We start from the raw sequence: 24,547 nt of genomic DNA, 5'->3' as shown, positions 1-24,547 counted from the left end.
TGGGAAACATCACTAACCCAGAGAACTACATGAGTCATGTTCTCTATTTCCTTTTGACAGAGGAACTAATCATGAGGGGGTTTCTTTGTTTCTTATTGGAAACTGATCAGGGAACTTTTTTTTTTTTTTTAACCTCAATACGTACTGTAGCTCATCAAAACTTGGGATTTGGATCCAAGCCACAACTACATATTTGGGTTTCATCCCCATGGAGTGCTCGTTGCTGGAGCCTTTGGAAATTTTTGTACGAATTATTCGGACTTCGAACAGCTGTTTCCTGGATTCACTGCATATCTCCACGTGCTCCCATTTTGGTTCCGGTGTCCTCTCTTTCGAGAATATCTGATGAGTAGTGGTAAGTGAAGGCAGATCACTATTTCTACCATGTTCTAGGGTGGCAGGACCACACAGAACGTTCCCTCCCAAACACAGGTTTACAGTTTTGTAGTAAAACCCTTTGCTTTTTTCCCTTTCTGACACTTCACATGCTGCTTGGATGATTCTTGCCACTGGACTGAAAGTCCCAGGAAGACACAGACTGTGTCTTTTTTAACACACCTAGTGTCTAGCCTCGTGCCTGGGATATAGGAAAGTTCAATAGATGTTAATTCAATGAATAAATTGATGAGTGCATTTTGTGTATTGAGATGTGGAAGAAAGAATCTCGGGTCAACCAAGTGATAGACGGTGCTTTTGGAGAGGCACTTTGCATGTTTTTATAAACATTAGAGATGGAAAATGTGCTCCAATATGTCTTGAAGCAATGGCAGTATGTAAAGTAAGCATACTTAATCTGCCTTTTTCTTCCCGGATTAAATATCATTTGGCTCAGGAATGAGTTCATTCTACTCTGCTACTCTGAACTAGGGGAAAACTCTTTGATTAATGAAACCATAATTCTACCAATTCCAAGAATACAATTTAACTGGAATGCTGGACACACTATATTAATGTGCACAGAGGCTAAGCTTGTGTTTACAGCTCTCACTGTAATTTGAAGGGTTCAGTTTGTTTGGTTTTCTGACTGGACCAGCTTATTCACTCCACATGAACTACAGTAACTCACAAAGCGCTTTATGTTTATGGTCGCTGTGTAGGCTAACTTTACTGTCTTGCATTTCTTAGATAGAAAGAAAAGCAGATAGTCTCTATGTGAACACTTACAATTTCAGGATCAATAAGTGGCATATTCAGAGACAGAATTTTCCAGGGTCTTCCAGGTTTTCATTACGTCCTATTAATTTCTCAAATCTCTGTTGTCATTATATACCTGATAAGAAATCACTAAGCACCGGAGGATCAGAATCCCTGGCTGGGTTTTTGGGTTCTGTCTACGGACCTTCACCCGCAAAGCCCTGGGCTCTCTGTTCAGTCTGGGCTGCCACTGTATTTGGCCTCTAGAGGGCGCACCAAACCTCCAAACTACCATAGAGGCAAAAAAAAAAAAAAAAAAAAAAAAATCCCATCTCTTCCCTGTTTTGGAGACACTGATTGGGTTCGTTTTATAAAAGGAAAAAAAGGGAAATTTTTTGAATTGCCAAAAAAAAAAAAAGCACAGAAATGTATTTACAGGACACAGTTGTGGTTCCAAGCCACAAGTGCGTTTGAGTGGCATAACTGAGAGCAGGTGTGGCAATTCATGGCACCAGAGATGTAGATACACCCCTCTCCGTGGCCATGGCAGATACATCTAATCAACCTGAGAGTCTTTCTCCAAGTAGTGCCCTCACAGTCACTGCCATTTACTCGAGCCGGCATTTGAGATTAAACTTGTCTGTTCACTCAGGCTTATGACATTATGAGATCTTTTCCTTTTTCCTATGACCTGAGATCTCCTAAAGGCTAAATAAAAATATCCACACTTGAAGCTCTAGGGTGTCCTTGTCTTGAAGTTTAGAGAGTTCTTGATTTTTCCTGGAACCGGCTTCCTAGGACAGCCCCTTCTACTCTGCGCCTGCCTTGGCAGCCGTCCGTCTGGGCATGAGAGACAGACGGACATGTGTACTGAACCCCCGGTAATAAAGAACCAGTAGGGTTTCAGAGGTCCTTTGCTGACCAGTGCCTGTTTTGCTCTTACCCAATAGGTTTCTGTCGCTGTAAGTCCCTGTAGGTCCCGCCTCCAAACCATTCCTCTTGGTCCATTTTCATGAGTCTGTACTTACCAGGTGTCAGGCGGGACACATTCCGTGTTTCGAGACTCCTGTTCCTTCCTGTGTACCGAGTAAGGCTGGGCAAGTAGCAGAGATCAGCTCACAACAGCCTTATATACTACACAGAGGAGGTCAGTAGGAAAAGCAGCCGATAGATTCACCGAGACTTATTGATTGCTGCGGGCTCGTGAAGGTAGCGAGCGATGTATATGTCATCATATCATCGGCCTCTAGCTCAGTCTCTGCCTTGTAGCAGGTGCTCAGTACGTGTTCTGAATGAAGGAATGACTGATGTGTCAACAAGATTGCTAAGAAGGGGGAATATACATGGGAGGAGCCTACTTTTGACTTGGGTGACAGAATAGATGATGCCCATTCCCCCTGAGAGGAAATGTTGCCAGAAGGACAACCTTGAGGAAGAATACAGCACACTGGGTTTGGCAACATGGAACCCGAGGTGTCTTTGAGTTGTCAAGGTAGAAATGTCCACTGGGCCATTGGAAGTGTGGGTGTAGGGCCTCAGGAGGAAGATGTCCCAGGAGATAACGTTTGGGAGAACTCAGCAATTGTAAGTGGTAGTTGAATCCATGTATATAGATAACGTTAAAAGGTGTTAGAAACGAGGAAGGAGACTGTCGTAGATCAACCTGCTGTAACGAAATACCATAGACTGGGTGGCTGAAATGATAGACGTTTATTGTTCACTGTTCTGGAGGCTGGATGTCCAAGATCAAGGCACTGGCAGATCCAGTGTCTGGTGAGAGCCCCATTGCTGGCTTGCACACAGCCAGCCATCTTGTTATGTCTTCACATAACATAACCCCTCTCTCTTCCTCTTTTGATAAGAACACCGCTCTCATCTTGGGGCTGCATTCTCATGACCTCATTCTTTTATTCTTGCCAGAGGTCCTACTTCTTAATACCATTCTATTGGGGATTAGGGTTTATAGAAATTTTGGAGGGATACAAATATTCAGGTCTTAGAGCCCTAAGACATAGCAGCAGTTACAGAGATCCTGTAAAGGGAGCCTAGAAAGGGACACTGAGAAGTGCCCGGAGGAGAGTCGGTATCTGGAAATCTAAAAGGCCCGGAAGCTATGCCTCCAGTTTCCACTCAGGGCACATGGGGCAGAATGGCCGTGCCTTGAACTCAGAGGAAGTTCAAACCCATTGAGGCTCAGGGTTCTTTGCCCTCTAACCCACCACTCTCTGCCTTTCCTCTCTTTGTCTCTTTTTTTAATCTTTATTGATTCATTTATTTTGAGAGAGAGAGCAAGCAAGCACAAGTGGGAGAGGGGCATAGAGGGAGAGAGAGAGTCCCAAGCAGGCTCTATGCTCAGCACAGAGCCCGGTACGGGACTCCATCCGACAACCGTGAGATCACGATCTGAGCCGAAATCAAGAGTCGGACGCTTGCTTAACTGACTGAGCCACCCAGGCTCCTGCCTCTTCTCTTAAGAAAGTGGTTGGTCACTCAGAATCCTGCATTATTCTATATTCCCCCAGTAATAGGAGCTCACAGAAAAATAAGCATATAATTTTCCTTTGAGAGATGAGGTGTGTTGTGTCTTAATAAAACGTGTCCGACATACTCTTTTATGACCAAAAACAATGGATAAAGCCAAGAATGGGAGGAAACAATAAGACATTAAAAAGGAATTATCTCTGAAATACAGGTCATGAATGGCTTGTGTTTTCCTCTTTTTTCTTTTCCTGTAAGAGTTCATGATGTTTTCCTCCAAGAGGACATAGTACATTCAAAATCTGAAAAGGAATCTTTAAAGTTATTTTTATGTGGGAAAGCCTGGTACAAAGACCGAACAATTATATCACGGTCTTAAGTAAACAGTTTACCAAAGTCAGACTAGGCATTTTGGAACCATGTAAAGATCTGGTTATTTGTTAAACATCTGAACTTTTAAAACCATTTACAATATAAACGTAAGTTTGGGAAACAAGAATCCATGTAGAATATCTGACAACAGGCCCTTGTGTGTTCAGAAGATCTGTTGCAGCCTCTTGAGAAGGATATGCTTTTTGGTTCTGAGCCAGGATTCAGCAGGCTACTGATCAAGGCCACCAAATACAGCCATGCAGGTTATGACTGAACAATTGCAGGGGGCCCTTTTACTTATAATGCAGTATGAATAGAGTCCATAGAATTGAGCAGTGCACAACCTATCCAAATAAGTGGTAGATTTAACAAGTGACATGTTAAAATAATTTTTTTGATAAAATTTTAATGTTTATTTGTTTTTGAGAGACAGTGTGAGTGGGCGAGGGGCAGAGAGAGAGGGAGACACAGAATCCGAAGCAGGCTCCGGGTTCCGAGCTGTCAGCACAGAGCCCGACACGGGGCTCGAACCCACAAATGGTGAGATCATGACCTGAGCCGAATCGGACACCTAACTGACTGAGCCACCCAGGCGTCCTGATAACAAGTGACATTTTAAAGATACAGCCCATCACCTGCCAAAACGTTAGATCTAATTAATGGAATACATTACCCAAGATCTGGCTGTGTCAAAATTATAAACTACAAGTTGTTCCATATGTAAGCAGGGTAGGGAATTTTGTTAAGTGTTCGCAGATGCCACAGAATATTATGATAAAAATGCTTTCTTTTTTTTTTTTAATTTTTTTTTTAATGTTTATTCATTTTTGAGACAGAGAGAGACAGAGCATGAATGGGGGAAGGTCAGAGAGAGAGGGAGACACAGAATCCAAAACAGGCTCCAGGCTCTGAGCTGTCAGCACAGAGCCCAACGCGGGGCTCGAACTCACGGAGCGCAAGATTGCGACCTGAGCCGAAGTCGGACGCCCAACCGACTGAGCCACCCAGGCGCCCCAAAATGCTTTCATTTTTAAAACACAATAAGTACTTACCCTCTTTGTTTTATTCACTAAGGGCCAGTCTCAGTTTCTAAGAAGAGTGTGTCCCATGTGCTGAGCAAGGAGGGAGGCGGAAACATTTCAGTCATAGTTCTTGGGGGCGCGGAAGAATCGCTGGATGCCCATCCTGGAAAATTCACTCTGTTCATCCGCCAGCGGAAAGGATTTGTTAAAATTGCTTTGACCCATGGGTAAGTAGTTTCTCATTTCAGGTACCTGGGTCAGAGAAGTTAAGACATTATTTAAAAAAAAAAAAATTTTTTTTTAATGTTTATTAATTTTGGAGAAACAGACATGGTGTGAGTGGGGGAAGGGCAGAGAGAGAGAGAGGGAGACACAGAATCCGAAGCAGGCTCCAGCTCTGATCTGTCAGCACAAAGCCCAACGTGGGGCTCGACTCAAGAACTGTGAGATCATGACCTGAGCCGAAGTCGGACGCTCAACCGAGTGAGCCACCCCGGTGCCCCTAGAAATTAAGACATTATTAAATGAACACAGAGAAATAAAGTATTGTTTCTTGTCCTTAAAGGAAGACCTCCTCTTAGTTAACCTGACAGTAAAAGTAGATGTTGGTGTTCGTGGCGAATGGATTACAACCTTCACAGTGAGGTAGTTCAGTGTCACGGCATCCAGCACCTACACTCACCTTGCAAAACAAAGCAAACAAAAAAGGTACAAAATTTTATATTCACGGTACAGATTTCCAGTCAAATGAACAAATGAACCATGGCCCAAACTATAGGTGGAAAAGAAGTTTCCTGGAGCCTTGATTGGCTCTCGAATAAACTTCTGTAAATTGCTAGGCTGCTGAAGTCCCTTCTCAAACGATTTCAAGTATAAGTTTCATGGTGTGGAACATGAAATTAGCAGGATAGGGAGGCAGAGGAACATTGAAAAATTGTCAGGAATAGGTTGCAAAAGCCAGCTGGACAGAATAAAATACTTAAATCCCTTCCATTGAAAATTTGTACTCTTCCCCTTTGTTATTTGTAGTGCCTCCTTGGTCCCAGTGTTTTCTTTTGGAGAAAATGAGCTGTTTAAACAAGTTAACAACCCTGAAGGCTCATGGCTTCGAACCGTGCAAGAGAGGCTACAGAAGATCATGGGGTTTGCTTTGCCTCTTTTCCATGCCAGAGGGATTTTTCAATACAATTTTGGCCTGATGCCATACAGGAAACCGATCCACACTGTTGGTATGTACCTCAAGGACCAAACGCTTGTTAGAATAAATAAAAGTATTACCTAACTTTGAGCCACGTTACTGTTATTGATTGTGGTGTTAGTGCAAGAGAAGTGGCTTCAAGTAAGAACTTCCTAAAATAAGAATCCTATAGATGTTATTTGAGCTTTATGTATGATACGTCTTTAGCTAAGAAATGACTATTTTTCACTTGGGAATTGAATACTTTCAAGAATACTGCTATTGAACTACAGGGAGAATCCAATTTAGACATAGAGTTTCTTTCTTTTTTCCTTTTTTTTTTTTTTAATTTTTATTTATTTATTTTTGAGAGGGAGAGAGTGAGCAGGCTAGGGGCAGAGAGAGGGAGGAAGAGAATCCCAAGCAGGCTTTGTATTGTCAGTGCACAGCCCGATGCAGGGCTCAAACCTACGAATCGCAAGATCGTGACCTGAGCCGAAATCAAGAGCCGGACGTTTAACTGCCTGAGCCACCCAGGCTCCCCTAGACATAAAATTTCTAGTACTGAATATGAATCTATTTCTCTGCTCGAGCAGATCGTAACATAGCGGTTCTTTGATGAATGCGTTACATCACAGTCTATTAATGTATGCAGATTTCTATGTAATGAATATCTTCATCATATTCAGTTCACATAGGCATCAGTCTGTAGCAAAAACAATTTTGGGAGGCCACTCACTGTAGTTGTATGTATTCTAATATAGACTGATCTTATTTTTAAAAAGTTGTATATTGGGGAGACTTGAGATGGGGGAGGAGGGTGACAGACCATGTTGACAGAAGGACTGAGGAGCAGAGTAATTAGCTCTTCACATCGAAAGTGACCTGGACCGCCCAGCAGGAGAAAGGGCAGAGCCAGACCCTAGTAGCACAAGTAACCAAACTGTATATACTTCATCTGAAACAGGAAGTAATAGTTTCACCAGAGACAGTCCATTAAATGCCATTCAAAATGTTTTTAGGTCTGTTTCCTTAGAACCGGATTTTACCGCTTTCAGTTTCTGAGAGCATTGCATCTCACATGCAGTCACATGACACTATTTTTAACTGTGTATTTAACTCACATGGAACGTTAGCAGACTGTTGATTAGTTACTGTAATGGTAACACAGAGATAAGTTTGCCGTTGGTGTTTTTTCCAAGAGAAGCTGGTTACATTTCTTTGGCTATATATATAAATATATATAAATAGGTTACAATATATATATATATATATGTATATATATATATATATATATAAATAGGTTGCAAAATATATATTATATATAAATATATATATTTATATATATATTTAAGCAGGTAATCAACATGTTTTAGAGCATGATTTTTCTATGTCCTGATGCTGGGTTTGGTCCCTTATGTGCAAAGTACTATAGTTGGCATTTGGGGGGATATAAGGAAAATGGAAAGACATTATTTTTAGGAACTGAAGTTTAAGTGTAACTCATACACGCATGAAATAGGTTGCCAGTGTTGAAAGCCAAGTGTACTTTGTTGGATTAAATGATTACAGTTATCACCCAATGGGGTTAAACTTTAGTTTTAAGTGGTTATCCCTTGACACAGCCTAGTTTTAACTCTGCTGACAAATAATTATTTGGTCAGGGGTCAGATAGAAATGACCAGATCTGAACTCGTTGTTAAGACTAGCAACCAGAGCTCTGGTTTTTCGCTCATGCCTGTCTAATGTGCTTCTCTGTAACATTTAGAATAAGGGAAACTTGCTTCAGTCCATCCTTTCTGCTTACCTCCCAAACAATTGTATCGGAAATACCACGTCTTGTCTCTAGCATCTTCAGTGTCCTGCCAGTATTTGAAACCTTTTAAAAAAGGAAGCTGAAAATATGAACATTTACATAACACCTCAGCCGCCACGAGATTGATTTTATCATCAGCCAGATGACTGAGGCCCGCCTGATTTGAGTGAACCAGACCCGCACAGACCATGTGCATTTAAGGACTTTTATTTGAAATAACCCAAGTAAGGATAGAATATGGACAATTCCTTAGACAAAAGCAGAGCTATGTATCAACCCAATGCAATGTGATATTGCAACAGAGACCTAAGTTGCTGTGTGCATTTCCATTTTAAATTAATGCACTTCAAGCCCAGAGTTGTTTCTTTGCTGACTCCCTGACAGAGCCCAGGCAGGTCAGGTCGCATCCAGACCAGCAACTTATTTTGTGATCTCTCTGCTCCCCTTCTACTTAATTAAGAGTTTATATTTAAAAAAAATAAATTAAAATAAATGGGGCACCTGGGTGGCTCAGTCGGTCAAGCATTTGACTTTGGCTCAGGTCGTGATCTCACCGCTCGTGAGTTCGAGCCTCGCGTCGGGCTCTGTGCTGGCCGCTCAGAGCCTGGAGCCTGCTTCGGATTCTGTGTCCCCCTCTCTCTCTCTCTGCCCCTGTCCCGCTCATGTGCGCTCTCTCTCCCTCTCAAAAATAAACAAACGTTTAAAAAAAAAAGGCGATTAAAATAAGAGTTTGTGAACTTAACTCTACCTCGCATCATGAAGACTCAGTAAATATTAGTTCAGTTCATCCTCAATCATCACTTCATCTTTAATTCTCTCACTGACAGCTGTCTGGAGATGCTCAGATTATCCATCCTACACACGTCCACACGTCTGTGGGGCTTCACTTCCTCATCGACGTTAGAGCATTCATTTCAGCGTCAACGATTCTCTAATACTAGTGAGAATTACTAACACTGCAAGGCTGTGTCTGCTAATATCCTACTAATTAAGTCCTTTTAGAAGAAATATGTTCTCATTAAACCCAAAGTGCCATCATCAGGTTACAGTTACCCTCCGTGCACTTCTTACACCAAACCTTGCTAAACCACCAGGTTTCTCTGTGTCCTCCATCAAAACCCTCTTTCCTCTTTGCTGAGGGTCATTCAGTGCTTACGAAAGGGAAGTTGGTGGTGGAATGAGTGAAATAGGGGATGAGGATTAAGGAGTTTACTTGCTGCGATGAGCACCGGGCGATATATGGAAGTGTTCAATCATTATATTGTACACCCGAAACTGATGTTACAGTGTAGGTTAACTAATATTACAGTGTAGGTTACACAGGACTAGAATTAAAATGAAAAAAGTAATATAAGAAGCTGCCATATATTTCCTTTATACATTTCAAAAATAGTATACAATTTACGTATTTTATGTTGTTGGTTTATCAAAATACAATAAAGCGTTCACAAAGTCGTGATTCGTTACATAAATAATGGAGAGAAACTGATTTAACGATCGCGTGCATCATCATAATCAGGAGGGATAATTGAAAGAAGTTGCGACTTTAAGAACAATGTGTAAAGGAGTGCAGTTCCTGGGAATTGTTTCTTTCCACAGTATAGAGCTCCAGGAGGCCCGCCGGGATTTTGTCTTACTGTTCCCTGCTGTATTCCCAGGGCCCACAGAGTAGGAGCTCAAGACCCATTTGTAAACAAATCGTTCTTCAGTTATGCCTGTCTGATGATACTTCTTAAGTTTTTAAATACCTAACAAGTAGACGTTAAAAATTTTAAGGCAGGCTACTTTTAAAAAAAATTTTTTTTAACGTTTATTTATTTTTGAGACAGTGAGAGACAGAGCATGAATGGGGGAGGGTCAGAGAGAGGGAGACACAGAATCTGAAACAGGCTCTAGGCTCTGAGCTGTCAGCACAGAGCCCGACGCGGGGCTCGAACTCACAGACTGCGAGATCATGACCTGAGCCGAAGTCGGCCGCTTAACCGACTGAGCCACCCAGGCGCCCCTAAGGCAGGCTACTTTAAAAAAAAAAAATTTTTAACGTTTATTTATTTTTGAGACAGAGAGAGACAAAGCATGAACAGGGGAGGGGCACAGAGAGAGGGAGACACAGAATCGGAAGCAGGCTCCAGGCTCTGAGCCATCAGCCCAGAGCCCAACGCGGGGCTCGAACCTACGGACCGTGAGATCGTGACCTGAGCCGAAGTCGGACGCTCAACCGACTGAGCTACCCAGGCACCCCAAGGCAGGCTACTTTTAAATTCACGTTGTAGAGCCCGTGCGCGTAGTATGATGGGAAGTTGCATGTTTGGGCAAGAAAGCAAGAGACAAGGGAGGCTTGCCATTTAAAAAGGGGGAAATTTCATGTACCATTGTATGTGTTGATTTTAATTTCTGTAAGTTTATGTTGAAAAATTTCAAAGGTTCAGAAAAGTTTCATGAGTAGTAAAATGAACTCCTGTGTGCCTTTCTCCCACACTTGTAACATTTTGCTACAGTTTTTCTCTCTCTAGTGGTCTAATACAACACTGAACTTTCTGATAGGAGCTGAAATCATGACATCTGCTTCTATGTGTCTCTTAAGAGCAAGATGATTCTCTTCTCTGATGTCAGTGCAATTTAGGAAATTGAACGTTGATCAAGGACCGTTAACCAGTGTACAGCCTATATTTCAAATTTCACCAATGGCCAGAATCGTTGCCTTGTTAGCTGTGCTTTTTGGGGAATGGGGTGGGTCACGTGTCTTTTCCCCCAAACAGAATCTTACGTCGCATTGAATTTTCGCATCTCTTTAGCCTGCTTTAGGCTGGGATCATTTTTCAACTTGCCTTTGTCTTTATGACATGAGCGATTTGGAGGAGTATAGGCCAGTGGTTTCTAGAATGTTCCTCACTGTGGGTTGGTATGATCCGTCGTGGTTATATTCCAGTTACGCGTCTGTGGCAAGAATTCCACAGGAATGCTGGTGCGTCTTCCTCAGGACCTCGTGTATCAGGAAGCTGTTGATGTCAGTTTGTCCCACTGTTGGTGATACTCACTTTGATCACTTGAGTGGGGTGTTTGCCAGGTTTCTCTACCATAAAGATAAATTACAGAGATTTGTCTACAGAAACCTTTATATGTTTACATACGTAAATATATCATGTATCTTAGATTTATATTTATAAATATAAAGACTTTTTCCTTTTCATCAACAAGTAACCTGGGGATGGTGTTACTTAGACACTGTAATTGTCCTGTTCATCAGACTTTACTTGGTGGCTTTACTATCCATTGATAATTCTTGCCTGAATCGATTATTGCAATCATGATTGCAAACTGGTGGTTTTCCAGCTCTAGTATTCCTTCCATATTAATTAGTTGGCATTTACCATAAGGAAAAGTCCTCCTTCCTCCCAGTGTTAGATTATTTGAATTCTGGATACCCAGAGAGGCTTATCAGCTGTGTTTGCAAGGGTCATGGGAAAGGGTCCCTTCCCATCTTGTCCAGCCCCATAACTTCCCCTGACTTTCTGGTTCTATTAATTCCTCAGCCTAAATTTTATTATGGATGTGATAGAAGTGTTTGTTTCACTTTTTAAAAATTAATTAATTTTTAAATTTGCATCCAAATTAGTTAGTATGTAGTGCAACAGTGATTTCAGGAGTACATTCCTTAATGCCCCTTCCCCATTTAGCCCATCCCCCCCTCCCACAACCCTTTCAGCAACCCTCTGTTTGTTCTCTATATTTAAGAGTCTCTTATGTTTTATCCCCCTCCCTGGTTTTAAATTATTTTTGTTTCCCTTCCCTTATGTTCATCTGCTTAGTATCTTCAAGTCCTCATATGAGGACTTTGAAGTCATATGATATTTGTCTCTCTCTTACTCATCTCGCTTAGCATAATACCCTCCAGTTCCATCCACATAGTTGCAAAAGGCAAGATTTCATTCTTTTTGATTGCCGAGTAATACTCCATTTTGTGTGTGTGTGTGTGTGTGTGTGTGTGTGTGTGTGTGTGTGCGCGCGCGCGCGTGTATACACCACATCTTCTTTATCCATTCATCCGTCGATGGACATTTGGGCTCTTTTCATACTTTGGCTATTGTCGTTTGCACTGCTATAAACATTGCGGTGCATGTGCCCCTTTGAAACAGCACACCTGTATCCCTTGGATAAATACCTAGCAGAGTGCAATTGCTGGGTCATAGAGTAGTTCTATTTTTAATTTTTTGAGGAGCCTCCATAATGTTTTCCAGAGTGGCTGCACCAGTTTGCATTCCCACCAGTAGTGCAAAACTGTTCCCCTTTCTCCACATCCTCCTCAACATCTGTAGTTGCCTGACTTGTTAATTTTTAGCCATTCTGATAGGTGTGAGGTGGTATCTCATTGTGGTTTTTGACTTCTCTTTCCCTGGTGATGAGTGGTGTTGAGCATGTTTTCGTGTGTCTATTCACATCTGGATGTCTTCTTTGGAGAAGTGTCTATTCGTGTCTTTTGCCCATTTCTTCACTGGATTGTTTGTTTTATGGGTGTTGTGTTTGATAAGTTCTCTATAGATTTTGAATACTAACCCTTTATCTGATACGTCATTTGCACATATCTTCTCCCATTCTGTCGGTTGCCTTTTAGTTTTGCCGATTGTTTCCTTAGCTGTGCAGAAGCTTTTTATTTTGATGAGGTCCCAATACTTCATTTTTACTGGCTTCCCTTGCCTCCAGAGACGTGTTGAGTAAGAAGTTGCTGTGGCTGAGGTCAAAGGGGTTTTTACCTGCTTTCTCCTCTAGGATTTTGATGGCTTCTTGTTTTACGTTTGGGTCTTTCATCCATTTTGAGTTTATTTTTGTGTATGATGTAAGAAAGTGGTCCAGGTTCATTTTTCTGCACGTCACTGTCCAGTTTTCCCAGCACCGCTTGCTGAAGAGAGTGTCTTTATTCCATTGGATATTCTTTCCTGCTTTGTCAAAGATTGGTTGGCCATACGTTCGTGGGTCCATTTCTGGGTTTTCTATTCTGTTCCATTGATCTGAGTGTCTGTTTTTGTACCAGTACCATACTGTCTTGATGATTACAGCATTGTAATACAGCTTGAAGTCTGGGATTGTGATGCCTCCTGCTTCGGTTTTCTTTTTCAAGATTGCTTTGGCTATTCGGGGTCTTTCCTGGTTCCATACAAATTTTAGGATTGTTTGTTCTAGCTCTTTGAAGAATGCTGGTGCTCTTTTGATAGGGATTGCTGTTTCACTTTTATATTTATGGCAAAATGAAAAAAATATAATCATTGCCATTAAGAAATTGCTTCTTTCCATTGTGGGCCCAGTGTGATGGCAGGCCCCAGCCACACAAAGAAATCAAAATGGACATTAAGAAGCCATTTGTCGTGCCTCAGCCACATGTACAGAAGCAAGTGATACGGCCTTGGGGTCTGATTCAGAGGGACTTAGGTGGTTTCATTTGTCTTCCCTGAGCCTCAGATTTTACAACTCTAAAGAGGAAACTGTTACAATTGTCCTGTCTTCTCCAAGGGTTATTCTGTGGATCAGATGACATTGTACGTGAGAAAGCACTTTGTGCACCCCCAGAATAGGAGATTACAGGCTGATGTACAGCCCGGGGGGCTTCCTGACCAGACTGTTGAGCGCTATTAAACGTGTTTCCATCTCTCTGTGTACGTGTCCTTGCCGAAGTGTTCATCGAAATCAAATCATGAGGAAATTGACAAATTCAGATTGTGGGACATTCAGATTGTGTTAAACAACTGGCCTAGACTCTTCAAAAATATTAATTTCCTGAAAGACCAAAAAGAGAGAGTGCTCAAAGACACAGCAGCTGTCATGGATGGTTGTGGGGGGTAGGGGGTGGCAATCAGCTGTAAGGATATCATGGAGACAGTTCATCAAGTTTGAATGTAAACTAAGTACAAAATAATTGTGTAGAGGTTAGATGCCTTGGGTATGAGAATGGTGTATTTAAAAAGGACAGCGTTCTTGGGGCGCCTGGGTGGCCCAGTCAGTTAAGCGTCCGACTTCAGCCCAGGTCATCATCTCACGGTTCGTGAGTTCGAGCTCTGCGTCAGGCTCTGTGTTGACAGCTCGGAGACTGGAGTCTGCTTCGGATTCTGTGTCTCTTCTCTCTCTCTGCCCCTCCCTAGCTCACGCTTGCTGTCTGTGTCAAAAATAAATAAACTTAAAAAAATAAGTAAATAAAATAAAATAAAATAAAATAAAATAAAATAAAATAAAATAAAAAGGACAGTGTTCTTGAGGCGCCTGGGTGGTTCAGTCTGTGAAGCGTCTGGCTCTTGATTTCAGCTCAGGTGATGATCTCACGGTTTGTGGGATCGAGCCCTGCATCAGGCTGTGTGCTGACAGCACAGAGCCTTTTTGGGATTCTCTGTCTCCCTCTTTCTTTCTGCCCCTCCCGCTCACTCTCTCCCTCTCTCTCAAAAATAAATAATAAACATTAAAAAAGAAGGACAGTGTTGTTGTACTTAAGAACCACATGCCAAATGTTTAGGGATGATAATACAATCGAACCATTGATGTCTACAACTTACTTTCAAATGGGTCTACAAAAATAAAAATAATACACATGTATATCTGCGCGTGCACACGTGGGTACCCGCGCTTGTGCGCAAAACATTCAAAGCTGGTGAGTCTAGAAGAAGAGTACTCAGGTGCTTATTGTATCATTCTTGCTATAGATGGGGAAAGGAATGTACTTTAATAAAATAAAACTGGTTTGAACCCACTTGACAAAAGTAGTGGATTATGTTTCATGTCTGAGTATATCCGGATGAGGAAAAAAAAAAAAAAGCACAATAAGGGATTCTCTGGAATACAAAGAAAGGAAGGGGAGCCTAATTTAAATTTAAATGTCAAGTAGGGGTTTAAAGAGATAATGTTAAGGGGATTAGTGTGGTGCCCAGTGTAACACAGTAAGTGTTTAATGAATGTTCTTGAGTATGTGTGTGTGTGTGTGTGTGTGTGTGTGTATGGAAGCACACACACACACACACACACACACACACACACACACACACGCATGCTCTTTCCTCGCGTCAGGCATATTATTTGAGCCTCCACCATAAGCCAGAGTTTCAATAAACCCAGGTTTCGTGGGCACCCACATTTTGACCCTTTCCAACCCCCTCTGCCAACAGCCTAGCCTTTCTCTAGGGTCCAGCTGTGTAGCAGCCCGAGAAAGAGCAATTCCTGTGTGAGATCAGTTGAGAGATCAACTCTGTGGAATTTTCAGAATTAAAGAAAAACAGCAAAGATTTCTTGTTGCCAAAGACCTACTCTTGGTCTCAGTGAGAAGAAAATAATGCCCATTTCCAAACTCCTCTCCAGCTGCCTATGCAACGGCTCGTGAAGCTGCTCATTCCCCATCTGAGGTCAATACGACACGACACCATAGAAACGAGGGAAGGCTGCTTGCTGTGTGAGGCCGTGAGCGTGTAGCTCAGCTCCAATTGCTGGATGGGACTGGGAAATGGAACACACGAGCTCTAAAAAGCACCAGAACGTGAACAGGAGCTATGATTCCCGACTCTACCACCAGGAGAGATGTTGGCTGATTTTTTCCAGGGCAAGGAGTTTCATGTCTGAGAGCAGCCATTTTTTTTTCCCCTTTGTGTTGTCAAAAGAGAGTAACAGGGCAGTTTGCAGCTAACATAGGCTTAACTTATTTTCTTCCTCTGAGTGATAAAAAAATCTCCTTTTTTGTGGAGACCGAGGATTCTGGTCTTCCGGGGCTCTGGGGACTCTTCTCAGATTTGCATGGTTTTGTTTTGTCACCTCTGTCTTTACCCCTCAAGAAGTAATTGAGAGGGGGCGCCTGGTGGCTCAATCAGTTGAGCGTCCGACTTCAGTTCAGGTCATGATCTCACAGTCCGCAAGTTCGAGCCCCACGTTGGGCAAGTCTGAGCCCCAGCTCAGAGCCTGGAGCCTGTTTCGGATTCTGTGTGTGTGTCTCTCTCTCTGACCCTCCCCCATTCATGCTCTGTCTCTCTCTGTCTCAAAAATAAATAAACGTTAAAAAAATTTAAAAAAAGTAATTGAGAAAGATTTCTTGCTTCCCGGTCCAATTTTTGTAATGAGGGACAGGGGCACCAGCTTTATATTTTTAATATCTGTTTTGTTGTTTTTTTTAATATAGTTTTGAAATTTCCAGTACCTCAGTTTCCCTACACATAAACAAGAGAAAGGCAAGGAGGAAGCTGTCTATCTCACACTTTAAAGGGGAAAGTCTTATGATGAATTTAGTATCTATGGGCATGTTTGAGCTTTCTGGAAGAGCCACCTGAAATATACAAACGACCATGAATAAGAAAAGAACAGGATTGAAGTTATCTGTAGGAAAACTCATAGGAAATAAGACTTGATTAATAATTCAGAATCCATGGGTCTTTTTTTAATGTTTGTTTATTTTTGAGAGAGAGTGGGGGAGGGGCAAAAAGAGAAGGAGAGAGAGTCCCAAGCAGGCTCCATGCTGTCAGTGTGGACCCTGACACGGGGCTCGGTCTTACAACCATGAGATCATGACCTGAGCCAAAATCTAGAGTCAGATGCTCAATCGACTGAGCCACCCAGGTGCCCAGAATTCATGAATTAAAAAAAAAAAAATTTTTATAAACTTTTTTTTAACATTTTTATCCATTTTTGAGAGACAGAGACAGGCTGTGAGCGGGGGAGGGGCAGAGAGAGAGAGAGGGAGACACAGAATCTGAAGCAGGTTCCGGACTCCGAGCTGTCAGCACAGAGCCTGATGCGGGGCCTGAGCTCATAAACCGTGAGATCATGACCTGAGCTGAAGTCGGATGCTCAACCGACTGAGCCACCCAGGTGCCCCTAAAATTTTTTTTAATGTTAATTTATTTTTGAGAGAGAGAGACAGAGTGCAAGCAGGGGTGGGGCAGAGAGGGAGGGAGACACAGTATCCGAAGAAGGCTCCAGGCTCTGAGCTGTCAGCGCAGAGCCTGATGTGGGGCCTGAACTCATGAACCGTGAGATCATGACCTGAGCCGACATTGGACGCTTCACCGACTGAGCCACCCGGGTGCCCCAGAATTCATGAATTTTATTTAAAGTAATCTGGGAACAACATCTTCTTAGATCCCTGTGCCTCTTTCTAAGTCCCCGGCCCCCCGACTTCCACCTCGAATAATCGTACGTACTTGACCTCTCTTGGGATTAATTTCACTTAACAGAAGCTATTTCTATAAAAACGTACATTTGCTAGTAGATTGGCAACGGCTAGTAGATTCTCAAGTCACCTGCAGATTTCTTAATTTTTTCCTGAAACAAAAAGGTCAGAGTTAGAAGGAAGTTTCAAGATCATTGAGTTCTACTTTTTCATCCTATACATGTGAAAATTACGGCCAGGGAGGAAGTTACTCGGTAGCTCGGTGCGCTTGGTAGTCTAGTGTTTTCTGTGCAGCCCCAGCTCCTCTTCCACCCCACATTAGCCTTCTCCTCAGCCGTATTTCCAACCACAACCGGCGGTAAGAGAGTTCCAGTTTGTGGAATGACAAAGGACTGATGTCTACTCTATGTAAATTTGACATCCAGGCTATCAGAACTGTATGTGAGATTCCTGAGGCTATATCTGCTTAAAAACTTAGCAATGTAAGAATATTAATACTGCAGTAAGGTGATATGATACGTATCTACTATATATGTCTCCTTATTGCATCATTAGATAGATGATAGATAGATTGATAGGTAGATAGGTAGATAGCTAGAGAGATAAAGCGATAGAGGTATCTTCTTAATAATACATTTCGTCCTATGTGTATGTGTATCACTACCTTCTCTGCACCTCCTTACCTCCTGTGCTGATTTTTATTACTTCCTTCTTTCTCTGTGACTTAACATTTGCTTGGTTTTCTCTTAACTCACCCACCACCTGTTACTGACATGGGTTTGAACCTTGGGTGTACCACGGAATGACTTAGGGTAGACCAAAGGAAACCTCCTGTGCCCCCTCTGAGTTCCATTCTATTACCCATGGCCCCACTTGAGCTCATGCCCAAGTTGCTCCTGGGTAATAAGAACCTCTTTGCCGCGGGTCACGGAACATCCTGTAGGTTTTCAACTCTTGGCATCAGTAAGCTGCATTAGGCCAGCAGGGGGAGCAGTGAGCAGCAGGGAAAGACCCAGGAAAGCAGGTGCCAAGGCCATGTGTATCCTGTAGTTTCTAAAAATCTGAGACAACTCTAGACACCTTTTGAAATATGTAGAGAAGTTGACAGGTTAAAAAAATAATTAGTTCATTTTTAATTACAGGTAAAACAACTGCATTCTCATTGTAGAAAATTCCTACAATACAGTTAAAGTGAAAACTACCCCATCTCTACCTTCTTCCCTAGAGGTAATGGTTATCAGTCTCTCTCTCTAGACTCTTTTAAAGTTTATTTTTATTTATTTTGAGAGAGAGAGAGAGAGAATACTAGAGAGGCAGAGACAGAGGGAGAGAGAGAGAATCCCAAGCGGTGCTTGAACCCACAAACTGAATTCATGACCTGAGCCAAAAATCAAGAGTCAGACGCTTAACCAACTGAGCCACCAGGCACCCCTAGATTTTTTAATACACTAAAGCTTATAATACACCTGGAAATATAAATGTTTTTTCATAAATGGGATCATACTGTATTATTTTACAATTCTTTTCCCACTTCATACATTTTAGACCTCAGTGTGTGTGTGTGTGTGTGTGTGTGTATACACATATAATTTCATTTTTTTTAAAGATTGCTGCCTAGGATTCTGTTGAGGGACTGTTCTGTGGCTTATTTAATAATTTTTCTACTGAGACTTCGGGTTGGTTTTGTTTTCTACTCTTAACAAACAGAGTCTTGTGATGATGTGTGTTTTCTAGTACAGATTCTTGGCTCTGAAGATATACATTCTTCAGATTTTTTAGGATGACATTAAAAAGAGAGTAAAGAGCTGATGCCTCATGACTCAAGACTTCACCATCGGTCACAATAGGGTCCTGTGGCCTGGCTGTCAGCTGTACCAGAGGGAGAATGCTAGTGACATACACACACAGCTATGTCCTCTTACTTCACAGCTGTGGTCAGCACAGTGGCTCATTTGACTCAGAGTCAAAACCCCCAGGGTACTTAACACTCCAGCAATCGCTGAGAAGGAAAGTTCTTTATTTGTCATCGAATAGGATGGTGTGACCACCGTAGGCAGCCAGTAAAACGAACAAGGGATTGGAGTGAGCGCGCCTGACAGATTCTGATTGGCAGATCTTTCCAGAGCCGTCCTTTAGAGGCAGCGGTTTGTGACGGAGGGGTTTTGGTTTCTCCTGTCTGATACGTTCTCTATTTTTGTAGTTGGCCGTCCAATCCCCGTTCATCAGACTCTGCACCCAACCACGGAACAGATTGAGGAGTTACATCACGCCTATATGGAGGAGCTAAAGAAATTATTTGAGGCGCACAAGAGGAAGTATGGTATCCCAGAGCACGAAACTCTCATTTTTAAATAACTGTATGCTTACAAGGCACACCAGAGGATGCGAGAACATCCCATTGGAGAATACATATTTTAAATAAGGATTTTCTTCTTTGGCTATGGAGTCCAATGTGCAACTGGAAAATATTATTTATGGTGACAGATGTTGGTGAGTGTCCATGGGCAATAAAAATACAGCAGGTGACTACAGGAGAAGGGTGGAGAAGACTATGACCCTTCTAATCATCCTCCTCGTTTAGGAAGGGCCCGTCATTTTGCAGGTGAAGAAAAGGTTTAGAATTATTCATGTGCTCAAGAAAAAAAAATATGATGGCTTCAAAAAATAATTAGACCCTTTTACTAAACATCACAATAATTTAAGGTAGTGTTTTCACTAAGTACGACAGCTGTTGTTTACCACAGCTGGAGCAGTTAGGAGACCATGTGTGAAATAATTTTCCGTACAGAGCTAGAGGAGATCTTTTTTTTTTTTTTTTTCTGCTTGAACAGACCATTTTTGGGTGAATAATGTTACTTTTCAGGCTTAGATAATTTGATCCCTTTAGGTCATGTCAACCAACACATTCTTATACAATAGTGCAGAATTTTTATGCGGTCTTTGAAATAGGATGAATCTACCATCTGGAAAAACCCATGTGGGTGAGAGCATGTCTCTTCATTTCTATTCATGCTTGGAAACATTCATGCTTGTCGTTTGCTTCGGAGCATGTTCATTTGCTGTGGACAAGGAGGTCTTTTGGGACACATGCTTTATAGAACATTGAAATTCCGAAAGGTTTTCACGGTCGTAGAAATGATTTGAATTTTCTTTCCAAATAGCCTCTTTGAGGAAGACCAGCTATGAAAGAAAGCGTCCTCTCTGGTTGTCGTGTGTCCAGTTACAACTGTCTGGTCCAGAAGAGAGGCAACCCTGTGCCCCCTGTTCACTGATACCTCCCTAGTGCCTGGGCCGGGCACAAAATAAGTACTTGTTTAGTGAATATATTTACGGATGAGCCCACCAAGGTGAAGAGTTTTTAAAGCTGTACCATAGGATGAACCTATTTTAAGAAAAGACCCAGTTTCAGAAGGAGAGAATGTGCGGGGTCTGATTGTCTCATGCCAGTAACGGACGAGACCTCAGGCTAGTTTATAAGATGCAAGTGAAAAGGAGGTTTCTGATCATTAGGCACTAAAAGTTAAGTAAAGTACTCAGTAAATAAATGAGAAGAATGTCTAGTTTCCAAATGATCTCCATTACTATATGTTGCTTCTTTACCCCTTCTGCTCTGGGTATTTGGGGGCAACTTCTTGGAGTTGCCAGTAATATATCTTCAGGCCTCTAATTTTTAAAACATGAAGCCTGGGCTGGAGCCTGGACTGAGTTCAGCATCAGCCAAACAAAATCATGCTGGGTAATGTCTTGACTAGGAAAGCATTTCACACAGGAAAAAATGAACATGCCTCTGGCTTCATACTGGTTGAACAATCCAGGAGTCCACTGACCCATGGCCTTGAAATTAGATCAATTTTTTGTCAAAGCAGGGAATAGGGCACAACCTATTTTTAACAGATGCACAAAACTCGACTATAAATCCTTTTTGGTATTACTCAACACCAACGAAGTATAAAAGGAGCACCATTTACAGAAAATGACACCCCAGCTGGTCATGGGTCGGTCTTTCAGAATGCCACAATGACTAGAGACCTTTATTATAAAGTCTGTGAATTTCATCCCTTTAGAGAAGTTCATTAAAGTCTCTGTGATTTCACAAAACTATGACTTTTAATCTCATACTTGGTCCTGGGAGGCCAAGCTGACCCTGACATCAGCTGGATCATCTAATAAAGCAAAGTTAAAGCCCATAGGTAGTAAAGCAAAGGCACTGAAAAATGAGCAAAGTTCCCCTCTGACGAATTTGCTAGAATTTTGCCATTTCAAAACCCTAGGCATCAGCAAACTTCCATTCTGGTGTCCATAAAATCTTATTTTTAGATACATTTTAGGGGTTTTATCTCTTTCTTTCTTTCTTTCTTTCTTTCTTTCTTTCTCTCTCTTTCTTTTCTTTCTTTCTCTCTCTCTCTCTCTCTCTCTCTCTCTCTCTCGGTCATAATCTAGCCAGAAGTCCATTCATAAACCCAAAGCATAGTTGTAAGCCCCATATAGTCCTACAGATTGCAAGTGAAGGTTTGGACACGAGCTTTTGCTACGGCACAATTGTGGGCTGTATCTTGTACTCACTAATGTGGTTTGACACAGAGTGCCTCTATTTTAAAGATTCTCGTCTACTCTGCAACTGTACCTGATGTTTAAACAGCAAAGCAAAAAATAACAACAACAAAGATAACCCCAGGACCCAGTAAGAGAAACTGACCTAATTGCCTTGAGAAAATGTACGTTTGTGCTATTTGACTTAGACATTTCTTTGTCCTGTTTCTCTTGCACACTGGGCACAGGCTGAGTCATTTGCTTTGTCTTAACGGTTAGAACTGTTGAAATTATCTAGATCTGGTCAAGTCTGTTATGCTCACATTGAAGATTGCAGCTCCAGTGCTTAGAAAGGCCAGCCAGTTTTGCTGGGTCCCAAGGGGAACCAGGACAAGGGAGGCTACATGATTTATGAAAACCCTTCACTAGAACCCTGGAAACAATCAAAGTATATATACTTCAGGGATGAAGGGTGAGCCTTTATTGTATGCATAGCATTTTTAAAAAATACTTTTTAACGTTTATTCATTTTTGAGAGACAGAAAGAGACAGAGTGCAATCAGGGGAGGGGCAGAGAGAGAGGGAGACACAGAATCCGAAGCAGGCTCCAGGCTCCGAGCTGTCAGCACAGAGCCCCACGTGGGGCTTGAACTCAGGAACTGTAAGATCATGACCTGAGCTGAAGTCAGACGCTTACCCGACTGAGTTGCCCAGGTGCCCCATATGCATAGCATTAGAAGTAAAATCCCTATTTTCAGTAGAAGGTACGCTTTGGTCATGGGAAATACAGGAAGATGTAACCTCACATCTCTTCCAAACTACCTCACCCACGATACAAATGGCCAAAGTACATGATACATCTGAAAACAAGTTTGGGGTCTATTTGTCTCCTTTTCCTTTGACAGGAAACAGTGTTGATGGGATTTGTTGATTGTTTTTGTTTTTGTTTTTTTCCCCAGTAGCCTAAGGATAAGCCAGTTCTTAAACTGTATTTGTATATATTTTTTTAAGCTAAGCGATGAGATGTCTATTTCTGGGGCTGGGAGAGTTACCTCAAATAGAATTTGTGTATCTTATGAAAGGAAAAAAAACAAGGCAACTTCTACATAGCCAATCACTCGCTCCAGTTTCTCTGGGCTGGCAAATACAGAAGCAGTTTTTTATATTTAAAAAAAACCAAGGGATTTGTCTAACACCTTATATGTCAGTAATGTTCATTAATCCCTCCCAGACACCCATTGCTTAGTGCCTTAATACCGCATATGAAGGAGAAAGTCTGTCCCAAACCCTAGTTTACTCATGGAATGATGGGTTCCTGAGTGGCAGAGTCTGTGTCCTGTGAGTGTCGTGATCCTGGCGCCCACAGAGCAGGCTGGCCGCACTTTCTCGAATGCTTGTGGTGCCATCTGTGTCATAGGAGCCAGGCTTTGGAGCTAGAAGGGGCTTTGCAGTCCGTGGGTTGTTCCTTCTACAGATGAAGCAGCTGAACCCCAGTGGCTTCGTGCGTGTTGGAACCATGTTCGTGTTACTTTTCTCTGGTGGAGCGGGAGGTAGCACTCGTCCGTCATTGTTGATGAATAAACCCGTGCACCCTCTTGTAGAACAGAGGTGTCAAAACATAGAGTTGGGATGAAAAATACTCGTAAAGCAAGGGATTTAGCCACTCCGAAGCGAGCTCTGTCTTATTGGGACCTAGAGCATGTTTCTTTTGTGAGACTGGCACACCGCATTGTTGATTTTTCCCTTTTTGCGAGAGCTATTTTGGTGATGTGCTCTGGGTGACATCCAAGTTTTCAACGACAAGCTGAGCCACAAGAGCCTTCGGTAGTGAGCAGCAGGCTAAGGCAAGGGGCTTTATGCCCAGGATGAGTGACAGACCCCACGAAGGATTCTCTCTCTTGGTCATGTTGTGACCGTTAAGACAGGTCGGAGCAGAAGTGGAAGAGGACTGTGGTCACCTCAGTGACAGCCTCAGAGCCCCAAGCCCGTTCTGGCTGTGGCTTCATCCAGCTGGGTTGTTAGAGCTGCCTTTTCTTTCTTTCTTTCTTTCTTTCTTTCTTTCTTTCTTTCTTTCTTTATTTCTTTTTTCCTTTCTTTCTTTCTTTCTTTCTTTCTTTCTTTCTTTCTTTCTTTCTTTCTTTTAAGGCTCTTAGATTCTGATTAGGAATTTTCTTAGGCCCTCTTGAGAATAAAGATAAATCTGACCTTCTTGTATTCCCAAGGGCTGTACAATTCTCCCCCTGTCTATTTCCAGACCAACGTGGAGCTTCCTGGTTGGATTCCATCTGTCCAGTCTGGGGAATGGTCACGTGGAAACAACCAGCAAACACAACTGTGCTATTCTTTTTTACCTTCCAGACTTTGACTTCAAATAACCCTTTAGCCTCTGGGTCTCCACTAACTGGCGGGGTGACCTGGGCCCATTCCTTCCTGTTAGGAGTGAATGATCTCCAAGGCTCCCTCTGGCTCTGTCTCTACGGTGGGTGTCTGCCTGTTCTGTCATGGTAATGACATCTAGTGGGAGATGCAGACTTCTCTGTAGACTTCTTTTTCCTCTGCCATCCTCATTTGTGTTCCTCCGGACATGCAGAGAGTTCAAACGACGGTCTCCTTTCGTAGTATACGTAAAACATAAATTGCTACGGAAGTTTCTCCAGCACCACAGTGACCTTCAGTCATGGTGTTTCTACAAAACAGTTGAATTCTCTAAATAAAAATCGGAGACATTTTTCTAAGAGATTTCCTCCTTTACACACTTGAAAACTGTGAAATAACAGTTTATTCCTTGTTAAAATCTTTATAGGAGATGGTGGGCTTTTAGATTTTCTACACCGTACGTGTTTGCCGTGTGCTTTTTAAAAGCTCTTGGTTGATAAAGCTGTGACCAATAA

The 24,547-nt window shown here is 42.2% G+C and overlaps 1 protein-coding gene across 3 annotated transcripts in view; it reads left to right on the top strand.

Annotated features, from left to right (window-relative positions):
• The window catches only part of MOGAT1 (monoacylglycerol O-acyltransferase 1), a 34,565-nt gene extending 13,867 nt beyond the window's left edge, over positions 1 to 20,698 (top strand). For 2 of the 3 annotated variants that reach the window (XM_019445800.2, XM_019445798.2), the window contains exons 3-6: positions 151 to 355; positions 5,059 to 5,233; positions 6,036 to 6,235; positions 19,327 to 20,698. In XM_019445800.2, coding sequence (XP_019301345.1) covers positions 151 to 355; positions 5,059 to 5,233; positions 6,036 to 6,235; positions 19,327 to 19,481 — 735 coding nt within the window. In that variant the 3' untranslated portion in view covers positions 19,482 to 20,698. Of the gene's footprint in view, positions 1 to 150; positions 356 to 5,058; positions 5,234 to 6,035; positions 6,236 to 7,951; positions 8,522 to 19,326 lie in introns of those variants that run through there. The other variant, XM_053904414.1, reaches the window with a different exon arrangement.
• Positions 20,699 to 24,547: the final 3,849 nt, after the last annotated feature.

The sequence above is a fragment of the Panthera pardus genome, unplaced genomic scaffold (assembly GCF_024362965.1).
Source record: "Panthera pardus isolate Hobbes unplaced genomic scaffold, ASM2436296v1 HiC_scaffold_10, whole genome shotgun sequence".
NCBI classification, from domain to species: Eukaryota; Metazoa; Chordata; class Mammalia; order Carnivora; family Felidae; genus Panthera; species Panthera pardus.
Note: the sequence above shows the minus strand (reverse complement) of the source record. Positions and strands in the feature narration are given on the sequence as shown.